Source organism: Tripterygium wilfordii, chromosome 16, assembly GCF_013401445.1.
Source record: "Tripterygium wilfordii isolate XIE 37 chromosome 16, ASM1340144v1, whole genome shotgun sequence".
Lineage (NCBI taxonomy): Eukaryota > Viridiplantae > Streptophyta > Magnoliopsida > Celastrales > Celastraceae > Tripterygium > Tripterygium wilfordii.
The window spans coordinates 1,096,191-1,112,996 of NC_052247.1; the positions used below are offsets into that span (position 1 = coordinate 1,096,191).

Genomic DNA, 16,806 nt, shown 5'->3' on the forward strand with positions numbered 1-16,806 from the left:
TTCTAATAATCGAAATAACCGAAATAACCGAATTCGAGTCAGTAGTCAATTTCATCGTGTACAAACATGAACCCGTATAGAGTTTATCGACAGAGCTCTCAACAACATCGTTGAAAAACTATAAACTACTTGTCTGTAAAGAAACGAAATATGAAATCTCGATTGTGTGTATCGCCTGTATGTATACATTTACGTTTGTGTGTTTGTTTTGTGTAGTTTCTTTCCTTCAACAAGTGCAATCGCTTTCTGCTGCAACTCATAAGTGGGTTTTTGGTTTGATTTCAAGTTGCTCGCTAAGTGTTCGATCAAATGGGGAGGCAGATATGCATCCTCTGTTTCTGCCTTTTCTTCTGCTCTTCAACTTTACTTATGTTAACAGGTTTAATTAGAGGCAATTCTCTCCATTTGTTGTTCTAAATTAAGAAGAAGTGATCTTTATTGATCACTGTTGTTGTTTTTGGCTATTGCAGGTGTTGATGCTGTCTCTGTGAAGCTTTTTGTGTTTGGGGATTCCTATGCTGATACTGGAAATTGGAGGAAATCCGGCGGCGGTCCGTGGAAGGAGCCTTATGGTATCACCTATCCTGGTGAGCCAGCAGGTCGATTCTCCAATGGTCGTGTTCTCTCCGATTACATTGGTAACCTCTGTGTCTCTCCCTTTTCTTTTCTTTTTCCTTACTGAGAATGAGATCATACAAATTTATATTTTTTACATTCGATATGACATAAACTCGGGTCATCAGCATTTTTGACATTCGATATAGCCTAAACTTTGGCCGACATCATATAGTTTGCATTTTTGACATTCAATATGGCTTAAACTCAGGCTGACATCATACAAGTTTGCATTTTTGACATTGGATATGGCTTAAACTCGGGCCGACATCATTTTTGACATTCGATATAGCATAAACTAGGGCTAACATCATACAAGTTTTCATTTTTAACATTCGTTATGGCCTAAACTCGGGTCATCAGGGTAAGTTGAGTCAAAACCCAACACATGGGCACAATGGTATTGCTGCGCTGGGAATCAAACTTAGGACTTCCCGAGTCCAGTGGCCCCAAAGAGATTCACCGTCACTAGTTTCTCTTATTCCATATATCTAGATTATACATCGCCAAAAAGCTGAATTAATGTTATCCAATGCAGCATCATTTTTGGGTATACAATCACCGTTACCTTTCCAACTGAGAGATATGGGGAAGCCACAGAATGGGATGAATTTTGCATATGGAGGAACAGGTGTGTTTGACACGTTGGCAAGTGATCAGCCTAACATGACAACCCAAATCAAGTTTTTTCAACAACTACTTGAAGAAAATGTGTTCACCAAACAAGACCTCAACTCTTCAATTGCTCTGGTCTCACTGGCAGGCAATGACTATGGTACTTTCCTCCTTACAAATGGAAACATTCAGGTGAGTAAAGTTGTTGAACTAATTGTTTTTCTCTGGGCTTCATGTTTGGTAATCTGTTCCTTGATTAATTCTTCAGCTTCTATTTTCAACGTCACCTTAATCTATTTATAGAGTTTACGACGAAACCTAGAAATCGATCATTGTTCAAAAAAGGAAGCATCAAGCCTAGAACAATAAGAGAAATACACGTTCTTTTTTTGGTAGAACCAAAAGGAAATTCCCTATTCCCTTGCTACCGCGTGCGTTTGATAACACGCGAAATTAACTAATGTTTGAACTAATTTGGTTAATGATTGAACGTTCGGTTAACCTATGCTTGTTGTTTGATTCTGATTAAGTTCGATTCCTGCGATATTTAGGACTTGCCAGGCCTCAGCAAATCTGTTATTGAGCAGCTTACTTTGAACCTGAAAACTATACATGACTTGGGAGTCCCAAAGATAGCAGTTACATCAGTGGAGCCTATGGGTTGCTTGCCACAAGTGACTGCCTCATCTTCATATCAAAACTGTAGTGAAGGTTTGAATTCAGTCTCTCAGTCCCATAACAAGCTACTGCAACAAGCAGTGGACAGCTTGAACAAAGAGATGGGGAAACCTATCATCCAAATTTTGGACCTTTACAATGCTTTCTGGACCACATTGTTCAATACACCCAACCAAACAGGTAAGTTCTCACTTGGGTATATAACATTGTCCAATTTAGGCTACTGGGAGTAAAAGCTTTTTCCACTCTTCTATATATTCATCACTACACATGGCTGTGGTGTCCTCATTCACTGCCTGCTTGATTGTTGGAGTGGACTTGGGAATGTCAAAGAGCTGATGAGTTTTGTTTTGTTTTGTTTTTTTTTTCCCCTTCTTCTGAACTCTTGCTAAATGAACCAAGCGAATCTTCGATTTTTTAAGGCCACTGTTGTAACAGTTTGCCTCTCCGCACTAGTAACACTTTGTTCGTTTTGAGCCAGCCGGTATGGGCTACACGGCTTTGTCTTCTTGGGGGTCAACACCAACTCATATTAATTTGAACCCAGGAAAATCGCTTGTTATTAGTTTGGAAATTTGATCTATTATATTATGTACTTCACATCTTCTCCTAGGCGATGTGAGACATGAGACTAAGCCCATTTTCCATGATAGCTCACCCAACACTATCAAGATTGACATTACAGAGATTTGTGGCTTCGCCCATGTCTGGACGGGTGCTACAACTGTCATGCCTCTATATTAAACGAGTTTTAGGTTAAGTTCTAGCTTGACTCGTTCATAAAGAATCGAGCCAGGGTCGCCCTCGAGCAGCCTTCTTCAATTATACCCTAAGATTGGTGATTAAGAAGTTTAACAACAACTATTTATGCTAATTACAGGAAGTATGGAGGTAGGGAGTTCATTGCTGAAGCCATGTTGTGTTGGTGTGTCAAGTGAATACTCATGTGGGAATGTGGACCAGAATGGAGGCAAGAAGTATGAAGTGTGCAAGAACCCTGAATCATCATTCTTTTGGGACATAATACATCCTTCCCAAAATGGTTGGAACCAAGTGTTTTCTGCTTTACAAGCCACTCTCTCCACCATCTCCACTACCCAAATCAACTAATTAAATAGTGCTCAAGGCTTACATGGTTGGAAATGCTTGGATTGTGTACTATGTATTCTGCTCAATGAGATCATAAAGTTGGTTATTTCTGCTGTAATGTTATAATATACACATGCATTTGGTAAATGTAAGATGAAGATGTTTAATCTATCACATACTTCAATTAAATAAAAACATTTTAGTTGTATTTTCAGTAATTATAATCATAAAATGTTGTAAATAAACCATTAGAGCAACAATTACCGTACAATCCACAAAACCTAAATAACTCTTACAAACATTTAATTGATCACAAGTTCTAATTTTTTTAGACCACCGGGTTTACCTATTTTGGACAGCTAAATTGGGCATAAACTCTTGCTGAACATGCACAACTTTCCTAAACTCTAGGTGCAAATGCACAACTTGCCCAATAGATAAGTTGGGACTCAGCCGAACGCGAAACCAAATGAGAATAGATTTTATTGGTGATGGAACCACTAAACCTTGCAAGGGCTTGCATACTTTGGAGAGTCAAGTTGCAACTCTTCCTCGCCTGAAGTTCGCAAATGCGGAGTCTTCTTCCTCACCAACCATCCCAAATCGCATTGCAGAGTTCATCTATTCGGGCAATCGCATCGCCAAGTGACTTCGAAGAAATATATATAGGTAATCCGCAATATTTGCAGCCGTTTGGCTACTCTCTGGCTTGGATTCCACTACTGTTACTACTCTTCGGCCCCTTATCACACTTGGTGAGCATGATTGCCTTCTATTCTTGGGTTTCGAAATGTGGGGTTCTACTTCTGGCTTTTGATCCTAAATCAACTAGTGCAGAGTTTGGTGCTCTGCCTTGTGTGGTGAAGGTGTCTCAGTGGAAAACGGATTTGGAGTTACGTAATTTTCTAAACAAAATCTACGATTCTTATTAAATAGATACAAATTTAAAAATGGATAAATAAAAATGTGATGTAACATACCTTTAAAATAATTGAATTTAAATTGTAAATTTATGAAAAATTGGGGATTTTCTTGTTTCATTTAATCTCAACCATTAGTCATATTCCACTATTGAGAACAAAAGGTATGTAAAAATGTCACTTACGGACGTTCATATGTGAGAAAAGCTCCTTAGAGTAATACTAGGAATTTGAACTTTTGTCCCACATTTTTTGTTATACATTAGTTTTGCCTCAACAATATGAATTAGTTTTTTCCTTGTGTAGCGAAGGTGTCTCAGTGGAAAGGATTTGGAGTTCCGTAATTTTCTAGAGTGTATAATTCACATCTAATAGTGAAGAAAAATACAAAAAAAATTTTAAAAATGGATAAACAAAGAAGTGATGTGACATACCTCCCCAATCATTAGATTCAAAATGTAGACGGGTGAAAATTAGGGATTTTCTTGTTTCGCTTGCTCTCAACCGTCAATCAGATCCAACGGCTGAGAACAAAAGGTATGTAAAAATGTCAATTACACGTCCATACGTGAGAAAAGCTCCTTAGAGTAATACTAGGAATTTGAACTTTTGTCCCACATTTGTCGTCATATATTATTACTTTTGCCTCAACAATAAACTAAGCAGTTTTTAATATCCAACTTTTAGACTAAGCAATTTTTAAGAATATATCTTGACTGAGATTATCTTTATTTTTGCCTCAACAATAAACTAAGCAGTATTCAATATCAAACTTTTAAACTAAGCAATTTTTAATTAAGAATATATTTTGACTGATATATCTTTATTTTTATTGTAGAGAGGGAGAGCCATAATCTTTCAAAGGGAAAGCATCTGGCTGGTCAATCATAAGCTGAATGGAAAAGCTCAATTGAACAGGTACCTTCTATTTTGGTTCGAGGATCAGAATCAATGGTATACATATCTTGCTTGGGTAATGGGATTCTTAACCCAAATGTAAATTTAAGAATATATTTTGAAACGCTACGAAAGCAATGCACCATCAATGAGCCTGAGCTTATATAAAGTACTCTTCCGTCCTTGCTGCAAGCCTTGTGCCATCAATTGCTGCTTCAGTCTACAAGGAGGAGGCAGAGAATTTCAAGCAAGTAGTGAAAGTTTTATGGTTTGGTTGGTCTCTATATATGTTGAGTATGACCTTATAGTTCAACTGCTTCACTTGTGTGTGCATTAAGGATTTGTGTCCCCTTTTTCTGCTTGATTATGCGATAATGGCGGTTTTATTTTTCTATTCATTTCTTTTCCTTGAGAATTTGCCATGAATTAACTAAGTAATATCTCTGTCAAAGTTGCCAAAAGTGAAACAGCTCGTGCTAATGTGTGTCTTCTTGGTTAAACAGATCATAAAGCATATATGGCAACAAATATAGCTCCTACAGCGATAGTAAACGAGCTTCTAAGAAAAGAAAACTATGCAACTTGGAGAGCTTCCATTAAGAACTATCTGTTAGCTCAAGATCTTTGGGACGTGGTGGAATCACCCACTAATCCTCTCGAGCATGAACAAGATGAAGCTTATTTTAAAAGATGGAGAAAGAAAAATGCTGCTGCATTACATGCAATTAAAGTATCATGTAATCCAGAGATGCTTGGGCATATAAAGGACCTTAAGTTGGCTAACAGTGCATGGGATACTTTGGCTGATCTAGGTACTCTCTCTCTCTTTCTCTACATGAATGTCCAAACACCTTTATTGGACTCTGGTGTTCTTGTCATTAAAGTTCAAGAGCTAAATTGATCAAAATTAGTATGTGATATTATATACCTCTGCCTCTTATCAATTTGCTTACTTTTCCAAATTGTAAAACCTACTAGCATTCTGCTCAGTCTATATGACAAAAAGAAGTTAATCAACTTTTGCAGAAGCTCAACACCAACGATTCTGTCAATTTCTACACTTAAGTAAGGCCATAGATAAAGGTGATTTGAATGCTGTGAAGGACATCATTCGCAGCAATCCATATGTAAAACATGCTAGAAATCCAAACAATGGCATGACAGCGCTTCATTTAGCGATTTATGCTGGACATGGGGAGATTGCCGAACAGGAGACTTGGAAGTGCTGGATTCATCCGGTGACACCTGTCTCTGTGTTGCTGCTCTTACTGGTGATGCTAAGGTTGCTGTTAAAACAGATGTCAAGGATGTTAGAGCAGATATTCAGGATGTCAAGGAGAATAATCCGGACACACAAAGTTGACTAAGATATGTTTGTCATGACGTTGATTTGTCCACATTAAGCCGTCATTTTAGACTAGGAAATGTCCACATGTGTAGGCAATCATGGCCGTCATTTTAGACTAGGAAATGTCTACATGTGTAGGCCATCATGGCCATCATGACTTTACTTGTATATGTACCAGCACATAGACGAAGAAGAAAATAATAACACCAAAAATCGTGTGTTTGTCCCTGTTTTCACAGTTGCTGAAAGTCTGGTGGAAAAAAATGGCGGCTTGCTTTACATTGCAAATTATGAAGGATTTATTCCACTTGTGATGGAATGAGTGATGTGCCAAATATATACATACATTTGTGCATCCTTTACACATAAGTTCATTGCATTTTGAGTTGATTAAGAGTTAATATTGCCTAAGAAAGCTATATTTGCATATTGTAGGTGTCAAGGCAAGAAAGGGAGAAAAAGAGTGCAAAAGGAAGATTTGGAGCCCAGGACTGATTTCTGATCGATCGGCCATATTCCCGATCGATCGGACCTGCCAAAACACCTAAAAATATCATCGAGACAGATTGTATTTCCGATCGATCGGAATATTCCCGATCGATCGGAGTACTATTCACAGCACTGCGCAGTTTCGCGGAAAAGACCCGAATTCACGTGTTTCTAAGCCAAAACGACCCCAACTTGTTTTGGAAACGACATAAGAGTTTGGAGAAGTATAAAAGGGCATAAGATAGGGTTTTGGTGGAGAGCTTGGAGGCTGGGGAGCTGGATTTCGTGCTACCTCCATTGGAGAGCTTTGAGACCACCTTGGAGCTTGGAGAAGAAGAGGATCTACAAGGGGGTTTCCTCTCTCCTTTTCTATCCTAGTTTCTATGGTTGATTTCCTTTGTTTAATGATGTATTTTGCTTCCATGAGTGGCTAGATTTCCTACTAGGGTCTTAATGTAACCAAACCTTGAAGATTCAATAAACTTGATTTCCTTATTTCTTAATTTCTCTCTCTTGATTGTCTATGGGTGTGATTAATGCTTTTGAGTGTTTGGTCATCATTCAATTGATTTGCTGCCTAGATTGAGACCGGAAGGAGATATCTAGGGTTTGCCTCAAGCCATAGATGACATAGGGTGCATGAACCATAGGAATATAGGTTTGTGACTTATGCAATCGCTAAATGATTTCCATAGTTCGTAATGGGTTTTTGATATATTAATCCGATTGTTAGGAATAACAGGGATTTATATTGAAAATACGTTTGATGTATCTAGGAATAGAACATTGAATAGGTTGGGAAATCGATTGTCATTATTGAGAGATGAATTAGGGATTAAGGAATCAAGGGAATTGAATTGGATAGGTGAGGTGAAGTTAAGTACCCTAGTGTTTTCCATCCTTGATTTCATATTTGTGTTTGATTTGTTTTTGTTCTTTTTAATTAGTTTAGTAAAAATCAAAAACCAATCGCTAATCCTTTTCTCCAATTTACATAATTGTAGCTTGTTTGACATTGATTTCTTTTGCCAACACATCCCTAGTGGAAACGATAATTTACTCATCTTTATATTACTTGTGCGATTTGTGCGCTTGCAATTAAATCCATATCAATGCGCTAGATCCCAAATTGATGTGGTGCATTATCTTTACTCTGTCACTCCAATTGAATATCTTTATCCAGAAAATGGTTCTCATGGAAGTGAGCTCCTTGTTTATGCTATTATCAGCAAAATGTTCGGTAAGAGTCCGAGACCTAACAAGTAATGGCTATTCTGCATCATCAAAAGCAAGCTGAATCTTAACACTATATACCTTTTTTTTCTCTCCTAGGTTCTCTTGACTTGCCACAACATTAGATATTGCTTTGTATCTAGTCCTGCTTTGCCCGAGATTGGTCCTTGCTTCAAGCATTCCAGGGCACAACACTATGCTCACTTTGTCCCGCATTCCTTCTGTATTCTACAGTAGCAGTCAGCTTGTTTTTTTGGCAAAGGTGGATTTACCCATGTCAGTATCATTTTTTGCCCTCTTAGTCAATTTTTATTCATCTGTCTTCTCCTTTTCGCTTGAAAAACTGCTAATATGAGGTAATAAGACAATTTAACATAGTTTGTTTTGGATGCATGTATATGATATTGATAACCTCCCTTGGTGACAAAAGTTATCAGTGTTCAATTACCTCCTAATGTTCGTGCATACGTTCCTCGGAATGGTCATGGTATGCAGCAACTTCATGGATTGATTTTGCATTTCTTAGAATTCATAGGTATGCCCCTTTGTGTCAACCAGAACTTTCCTTTTCCGTCTTCAGAATCTGCACTGGATATTTTCGTCTTGCTTCTTCTTCTTCTTCTTAATTGTCATCCATTTAGTTTTGTTTGGTAATTAACCTAGAGAGTTTCATGTAGGCAACAAGCAACTATATGATACGAAGTTGATCCATGTCCAGGCTCTTCAACTTCTACAGTGCATTTGTAAACAAGTATCTATGTTATACGGCAAAGAATTTAAAGATAAGGGTATTATTATTGCAATCAATGAAGCTGTAAGGCAAGGGATAACAGAGATAATTGTTGAGATGATTAGAGTTTATCCTGATATAATATCGACCAAGACCTCCGATGATGCTAGAGACATTTATGTCTGCAATTGAATATCGGCAAGAAAATATTTTCAACCTTATATATGGGCTTGATTCAAGGAAGTATTAGGTGCTCACCGGTGTGGATAGCCTCGATAATACTATGTTGCATATGGCGGGACTGCTAGCACCTTTCTCTCAGCTTACCCGCTTATCTGGTGCAGCTCTGCAGATGCAAAGAGAATTGCAGTGGTTTAAGGTCATTGTTTCTACTCTTTCATTGAAGCTCATCTTTTTCAAAATCTATATAGTGTTCTCTAATTCAAGATTTCAAAGGTATATCTCTCAGTGATTCAAGGTTCTGTCCATCAAAAGATTTTACTCACATTATTTGCCAAATGAAATCAATGCAGGAGGTGGAAAGCCTTATAAGTCCCACCTTTAAAGAAAGCACAAACCAGAATGGAGAGACACCAAGAGAATTGTTTACTAGGAGCCATAAACAACTGTTGGATGAAGGAGAAAAATGGATGAAGGGCACTGCTACGTCTTTTACAGTTGTAGGCGCACTTATCATCACCATTATGTTTGCTGCAGCGTTTACTGTACCTGGCGGTAACGATCAGGAGACAGGCCTCCCCATCTTCATAAACGAAAAATCTTTTAAGGTTTTCATAATATCCGATGCAGTTTCGCTGTTTGCTTCCTCAACTTCAGTGTTAATGTTTCTTGGTATCCTGATGTCGCGTTATGCCGAAGGGGATTTCCTTGTTTCTTTACCCAGTAAGTTGATTATTGGCCTTTCCAGCCATTTCTTCTCAATTGCAGCCATGATGGTAGCTTTTTGTGCCGCTTTGATGATCATGACGGATGGACAATTGCACCTGGTTCTTCCCATCATATTGCTTGCTAGTGTTCCGGTGACCCTCTTTATATTGTTACAATTTCCTCTCCTTGTCGAGATTTTCATTTCCACGTATGGATCAATCTTCAACCGGAAAATGAAGCCATTGCTAAGAAACTCATAATTCCTTTGTAAGAGTACGTTTTACATATGTTGGAGAGGGTGCGTTTCACTGGAATTCCTATTATTCATTTGAGTGATTTGATTTTCTGTTACCGATTATTTGCTTGATAAATACTTATCAAAAATTGTTTTCCCTATTTACTGACACTTCAATTTTTTTTATAATTCAAAGATCCATTTGGGGGCGTTAATTATTTAATAGTTCAGACACAACATGTCGTTCGCTCATGTAGTATATCATAACCAATGGAATACTCTCCTTACTACTAGGATAAACTTGATCGGATCATATAGGTTATGAAACTAATGAATTACATATCATTTTCGATAAATGTTTAGATATTTTAATGGAACAAAAATAGTACATATGATAGGGTTCAGCATCAGGCCGGGCCCGGTTTTGATAGTCGGGGCTCGGGTCGAGCCAGAGTGGGTAAATGAGGTCCAGGCCCGTAAAGTTTGGGCATCGGGCCTGGGCATCGGGCCTTGGGGCCTTGACTTTTTTTTTAAAAAATACATATTACTTACAATTGATTAATGTCATAATTCTACTTTAATTTTTATACAATTGAACAATATTTTATAGAGGGTGAAAATTGCATCATATATACTATATGTACAATATACTATCAATCATTTGCATCAATCTTATTTCTTTGATTATAAATACATAATTATTTAGCTATATATAAAATTTATTATTTATGATTATTCTTCAATCTTTAGTAGCATCGATAGAACTATCTTCAATCCATTCTGGTCTTGATAACTTTAGGTTGTTCATTTCTTAAGTAAGTTCAGCTTCGCTTATATGTTCTTGCAATCTTTAATTTGCCAACCTCCAATCTTTAAGGCAGACTAATGCTTCTACAGTTGCTGGACCAAGGTGCTCCGAGTTGTAGACACAACTCTCTCACCTGCACTAAAAGCTACTTCTGACGCTACGATCGAAACTTGAACGGTTAATATATCACGGGTCATTTTGGAGAGTAAAGGGTATTTGCCCTATTGTAGCCTCCACCAGGCTAATATATCAAAATTAGGATTATCATCCAAAATCAATCATAGATTGATCAAGATATATTTTTAATTCAGAAGTTGACCTACTAGATGATGTAGATGAGTGAGTTCGTCTACTTTTTAGCAATTGAAATCCTCCTAAGAATCTATACGAAGATGAGAATTGAGAAGTGAAATTGTAAGAATGTGATTTGTGAAGAATGAGAATGGGTAAGGGCTTGTATTTGTAATGGTTGAATGTTGAGTCATGGAGGTTGTAGCAAGTAGCAACGGTCAGATGTCTCATAAATTAGAATTCAAAATTACTTCAATAGTTCAACTCAACGGCCACCTGTAACTTTGGTCTCTATTACTCTACAAGGCTGCAACTCAACAGGCAAAACTAGAAGTCTACAAAGCATTAAAGCAAGATTGAGATAGAGAGATGAAAGAACTCACCAGTCAAAGACTCAGAGATGAGACTTGAGAGAGATGTCGTATATCATGTATGCTTGTAGCATGTATGGTCAAGTCTATAGTGTAGATTAGTCTATAAAGGGGTAGCTGGGCAAACTGACAGTGGCAGAGTAATATACTAGTATGATAGTGTGAGGAGCAGACTAGTAGAGGAGAGGAGGAAGATAGTGAGCTTTTTCGGGCGGAGCTTGGGTCGGGTTTTGAGCCAACCCAAATTTGGCCCAATCTGTCTAGGCCTGTCCAAACATAGAGCCGGGTTATCCAGGACCGATGTAAAATCGGGCCCGGGCCTGTCTTTGGCTCGCAGGGGCCAGGCCCAGCCCGTGGTTCAAATGGTGAGGCCTATATGGCTATAGGAAAAAAAAAATAATTTCAACTGCAATAATTAGTTAATTACTTATCTTAATTACCAATCAACCTGGAATTACTTCTTCCTCGCCAAGAGTTCGCAAATGCAGAGTCTTCTTCCTCGCCAACCCACCCCAAATCGCGTCGCGGAGTTCATCTATTGAGGCAATCGCATGGCGAAGTGACTTCGAAGAAATCTACTGAGGTAATTCGCAAGATTTCCAGCCATTTAGCTACTCTCTTGCTTGGATTCTAGTAGTGCTACTACTCTTCAAATCCTTATCACACTTGGTGAGCAATGAGCATGATTGCCTTCTATTCTTGGGTTTCGAAGTGGGAATTTCCACTTTTGGCTTTTGATCCTAAATCAAAAAGAGCAGATTTTTGTGGTCTGTCTAGTGTAGTGGATGTGTCTCCGTGGAAGGGAAGCATAATCTTTCAAAGGGAAGAATCTAGTCAATCATAAGCTCAATTGAAAAGGTACCTTACTTCTATTTTGGTTCAAAGGATTAGAATCAGTGGGATACATTTTTGTTGTAAATCCACACCTCTATACACGCCAATAATATTATCCGCTTTGGATTGTTCGGTTCCTGTGGATACATCATGCCCCCATACACACCAATAATATTATCCGCTTTGGGTTGTCCGATTTCAGTGGATACATCGGGTCCGCACGACTTTATTTCTCCTTAGGCCCAAATAAGTAGGTTGGACCCCACTCACTCAAGCCTAGAAAAATGCTGATTAAGGGTGAACTTGGTCTTATAAACAAGGCATTGGTGCCCACATCTTTCCATGTGGGACTTCGACACATTTCTTGCTTGGCTAATGAGATTCTTAACCCAAACTGTAAATTTAAGAATATGTTTTGGAAAGCTACGAAAGCAATGCACCATCAATGAGCTTATATAAACATGTAACTTGGGCTCTGCCAAAACACATGTATGGTTATTACTGACCCTAAAGTGCTCTTCCATCTTTGCTTCAAGCCTTGTGCCATCAATTGCTGCTTCAGTCTACAAGGAGGAGGCAGAGAATTTCAAGTAAGTAGTGAAAGTTTTATGGTTTGGTCTCTATATATGTTGAGTATGACCTTATAGTTCAACTGATTCACTTGTTTGTGCATTAAGGATTTGTGTTCCCTTTGTCTGCTTAATTATGCGATAATGGTGGTTTTATTTTTCTTTTCTTTTATTTTCCTTGAGAATTTGCCATGAATTAACTAAGTAACATCTCAGTCAAAGTTGCCAAAAGTGAAACAACTCATGCTAATGTGTGTCTTCTTGGTTAAACAGATCATAAAGCATATATGGCAACGAATATTGCTCCTACAACTATAGTAAACGAGCTTCTTAGAAAAGATAACTATGCAACTTGGAGTGCTTGCATTAGAAATTATCTGTTGGCTCAAGATCTTTGGGACGTCGTGGAATCACCCACTAATCCTCCCCAGCTTGAAGAAGATGAAGCTTCTTTTAAAAGCTGGAGAAAGAAAAATGCTGCTGCGTTACATGTAATTCAAGTATCATGTAGCCCAGAGATACTTGGCCATATTAAGGGCTTTGACTTGGCTAACAGTGCATGGGATACTTTGGCCAGCATGCTTCAACCACGAGTAGAAGTCTATGATATAGCTGCTCAAGGTAAACTCTCGCTCTCTCCCTGTACTAAAGGTCCAAATCACCTATTATTGGATCTGATGTTCTTGTTATTAAATTACCAGAGCTAAAATTGATCAAAATTAGTATGTGATATTATTATATACCTCTGCCCCTTATCAATTTGCTTGCTTTTCAAAATTGAAAAACCTGCTAGCATTCTGCTTAGTCTATATAACAAAAAGACGATAATGAACTTTTGCAGAAGCTCAACGCCAACAATTCCATCAATTTCTGCCCTTAAGTAAGGCCATAGGCAAAGGTGATTTGAATGCTGTGAAGGACATCATTCGCAGCAATCCATATGTAAAACATGCTAGAAATCCAAACAATGGCATGACAGCGCTTCATTTAGCGATTTATGCTGGACATGGGGAGATTGCCGAGGAGTTGATGCAGGGAATGACTACAGGAGATTTGGAAGTGCAGGATTCATCCGGCTACACCTATCTGTGTTTGGCTGCTCTTACTGGTGATGTTAAGGTTGCGAAAAGTCTGGTGGAAAAAAATGGCGGCTTGCTTTACATTGCAAATAGTGAAGGATTTATTCCACTTGTGATGGCATGTGCTAGATCCCAAATTGATGTGACCCATTATCTTTACTCTACCACTCCAATTGAATTTCTTTTTCCAGAAAATGGTTTTCATGGAAATGAGCTCCTTGTTTATGCTATTATGAGCAAAATGTTTGGTAAGAGTCTGGGACCCAACAAGTAATATATTTTCTGCATCATCAAAAGCATGCTGAATCTTAACACTATATACCTTTTTTTTCTCCTGGGTTCTCGTGACTTGCCACAACATTAGATATAGCTTTGGATCTAGTCCTGATTTGCCCGAGATTGGTCCTTGCTTCAAGCAGTCCAAGGCACAACACTATGCTCACTTTGTCCCGCATTCCTTCGGTATTCTACAGTAGCAGTCAGCTTGTTTTTTGGCAAAGGTGGATTTACCCTGGTCGGTATCATTTTTTGCCCTCTGAGTCAATTTTTATTCATCTGTCTTCTCCTTTTCTCTTGAAAAACTGCTAACACGAGTTAATAAAACAACTTAACATAATTTATTGTGGATGCATGGATATGATATTTATAACCTCCCTTGGTGACAAAAGTTATCAGCGTTCAATCAACTCCTAGTGTTCGTGCATATGTTCCTTGGAATGGCCATGGTATGCAGCAACTTCATGGATTGGTTTCGCATTTCTTAGAATTCATAGGTATGCCCCTTTGTGTCAACAAGAACTTTCCTTTTCCCTTTTCAGAATCTGCACTGGATATTTTCGTCTTGCTTCTTATTCTTCTTAATTGTCATCCATTTTAGTTTTGTTTGGTAATTAACCTCGAGAGTTTCATGTAGGCATCAAGCAACTATATGATGCGAAGTTGATCCATGTCCAGGTTCTTCAGCTTCTACAGTGCATGTGTAAACAAGTATCTATGTTATACGGCAAAGAACTTAAAGATAGGGGTATTATTATTGCAATCAATGAAGCTGTAAGGCAAGGGGTAACAGAGATAATTGTTGAGATGATTAGAGTTTATCCCGATATAATAGGGGCCAAGACCTCCGATGCTGAAGAGATATTTATATCCGCAATTGTATATCGGCAAGAAAATATTTTCAACCTTATATACGGGCTTGATTCAAGGAAGTATTCGGTGTTCACCGGTGTGGATAGCCTCAATAATACTATGTTGCATATGGCGGGAATGCTAGCACCTTTCTCTCAGCTTACCCGCTTATCTGGTGCAGCTCTGCAGATGCAAAGAGAATTGCAATGGTTTAAGGTCATTGTTTCCACTTTTTCCTTGAAGCTCATCTTTTTTCAAACTCTATATAGTATTCTCTAATGCAAGATGTTAAAGGTATGAGTATTAGATTGCATTAAAATTCAAGGTTAGCGCATGACCCTGTTTAGATCCACAGACATCCTGATTAACATAATAAGGTAACATTCCTGTGGAAATCATGTCATTTTCACCCTTGTTATGTACTTCCATTGGAGTTTGCATGTTGGTGTGTTAAAACCCATCTTAGATATACTTGTGATTCAAGGTTTTGTCCATCAAAAGATTTTACTCAAATGATTTGTCGAATGAAATCAATGCAGGAGGTGGAAAGCCTTATAAGTCCTACCTTCAAAGAAACGAGAAACCAGAATGGAGAGACACCAAGTGAACTGTTTACTAGGAGCCATAAACAATTGTTGACTGAAGGAGAGAAATGGATGAAGGACACTGCTACCTCTTTTACAGTTGTAGGCGCACTTATTATCACCATTATGTTTGCCGCAGCATTTTCTGTACCTGGTGGTAACAATCAGGAGATAGGCCTCCCCATCTTCATAAACGAGAAATCTTTTAAGGTTTTCATAATATCCGATGCAGTTGCGCTGTTTGCTTCCTCAACTTCAGTGTTAATGTTTCTTGGTATCCTGACATCGCGTGATTTCCTTGTTTCTTTACCCAGGAAGTTGATTATTGGTCTTTCCAGCCTTTTCTTCTCAATTGCAGCCATGATGCTAGCTTTTTGTGCCGCTTTGATGATCATGATGAATGGACAATTGTACCTGGTTGTTCCAATTATTTTACTTGCTAGTGTTCCAGTGACCCTCTTTATATTGTTGCAATTTCCTCTCCTTGTTGAGATTTTCATTTCCACGTATGGATCGATCTTCAAACGGAAAATGAAGCGATGGCTATGAGTATTTCTCATGTTGTATGAAGCGACGGCTAGAATTCATAATTCCTTTGCACGAGTATGGTTTTTCTTTTTTTTTTTTTTTTTTTTTTTTACAGATGTTGGAGAGAGTGAGTGTGTCACTGGAATCCGTATTATTCATTTGAGTGATTATTTTTCTTTTACCGATTATGTGGTTAATAAATACTTATCATAAATTGTCTTTCCTATTTACGACACTTCATTTCTTTTGTATAATTCAAAAATTCATTTTGTGGTATTATTAATTATTTAGTGGTCATGACACATCATGTTATTCATTGGTGTGGTATATCATAACCAATGAAGTAGTGTCAATTCACGGGTGATTGGAGATAATTCATGGATAGTTGAGACCATTAAAATTTATTGATTATATCCTCAAACTTTCATAAAATTTATCAATTATATCTTGACCCCATTATTCCATTGAGTTCAGCAAATGAGTTTGCTTACGTGGCACTTACCTCCAGTGAGTGAAAGCCACCTAGGGCTGTTATTGGTACGGTTACCGTTACCAAACACGGAATACCGTTACCATACCAATTCTTTCGGTAATTCAAAAAATGTTACCATTACCGTTACCGGAAGAGTCGGTATACCGATGGTCGGTATACCGATCGATCGGTAATGGTAAGTCGGTAATTGGTAAATTTACCAATTCTTAAAACCTATTTAAAAAAGAGAAGAAAAAAAATGCATCAAGTAGCATTGTGCTTAATAGTCATTGTATGAGACTACAACACTTTCATCTTGCCTACAATACCAATAATAAAAATGATAGATTAATGAGAAGGATCATTGTGGTACATGTGAATAAGAGAAAATACCTATCAATCGGA

At 37.9% G+C, this 16,806-nt stretch overlaps 2 protein-coding genes and 1 pseudogene across 4 annotated transcripts; all 3 read left to right on the top strand.

Moving 5' to 3' along the window:
* The first annotated feature begins 55 nt into the window (after positions 1 to 55).
* Positions 56 to 3,201, top strand: LOC119981347 (GDSL esterase/lipase At5g03610-like). Of its 2 annotated transcripts, XM_038824437.1 has the most exons (6): positions 56 to 177; positions 287 to 379; positions 471 to 638; positions 1,154 to 1,422; positions 1,782 to 2,088; positions 2,789 to 3,201. In XM_038824437.1, exons 2-6 carry the CDS (start codon positions 310 to 312, stop codon positions 3,016 to 3,018), a joined length of 1,044 nt encoding a protein of 347 aa, XP_038680365.1. In that variant the 5' UTR covers positions 56 to 177; positions 287 to 309; the 3' UTR covers positions 3,019 to 3,201. The 2 variants fall into 2 exon arrangements, with proteins under 2 accessions (XP_038680365.1, XP_038680366.1); XM_038824438.1 differs by lacking the exon at positions 56 to 177 and having other exon boundaries at positions 193 to 379; positions 1,154 to 1,390; positions 1,792 to 2,088.
* Positions 3,202 to 6,425: 3,224 nt separating this feature from the next.
* LOC119981238 lies at positions 6,426 to 9,847 on the top strand (annotated as a pseudogene).
* Positions 9,848 to 12,266: 2,419 nt separating this feature from the next.
* On the top strand, positions 12,267 to 16,155 carry LOC119981351. Of its 2 annotated transcripts, XM_038824443.1 has the most exons (8): positions 12,267 to 12,631; positions 12,884 to 13,231; positions 13,452 to 13,937; positions 14,054 to 14,203; positions 14,358 to 14,462; positions 14,603 to 15,033; positions 15,357 to 15,611; positions 15,716 to 16,155. In XM_038824443.1, exons 2-8 carry the CDS (start codon positions 12,898 to 12,900, stop codon positions 15,842 to 15,844), a joined length of 1,890 nt encoding a protein of 629 aa, XP_038680371.1. In that variant the 5' UTR covers positions 12,267 to 12,631; positions 12,884 to 12,897; the 3' UTR covers positions 15,845 to 16,155. The 2 variants fall into 2 exon arrangements, with proteins under 2 accessions (XP_038680371.1, XP_038680370.1); XM_038824442.1 differs by having other exon boundaries at positions 15,357 to 16,155.
* Positions 16,156 to 16,806: the final 651 nt, after the last annotated feature.

Excerpts from the sequence above, each read along its gene's own strand:
- LOC119981347 (XM_038824437.1), top strand. The coding sequence starts at position 310 with ATGGGGAGGCAGATATGCATCCTCTGTTTCTGCCTTTTCTTCTGCTCT. Across the intron at positions 380-470 it reads AACTTTACTTATGTTAACAG|GTGTTGATGCTGTCTCTGTG; the intron begins GTTTAATTAGAG and ends TGGCTATTGCAG. Across the intron at positions 639-1,153 it reads TGTTCTCTCCGATTACATTG|CATCATTTTTGGGTATACAA; the intron begins GTAACCTCTGTG and ends TATCCAATGCAG.
- LOC119981351 (XM_038824442.1), top strand. The coding sequence starts at position 12,898 with ATGGCAACGAATATTGCTCCTACAACTATAGTAAACGAGCTTCTTAGA. Across the intron at positions 13,938-14,053 it reads TATTATGAGCAAAATGTTTG|ATATAGCTTTGGATCTAGTC; the intron begins GTAAGAGTCTGG and ends CCACAACATTAG. Across the intron at positions 15,034-15,356 it reads GAGAATTGCAATGGTTTAAG|GAGGTGGAAAGCCTTATAAG; the intron begins GTCATTGTTTCC and ends AAATCAATGCAG.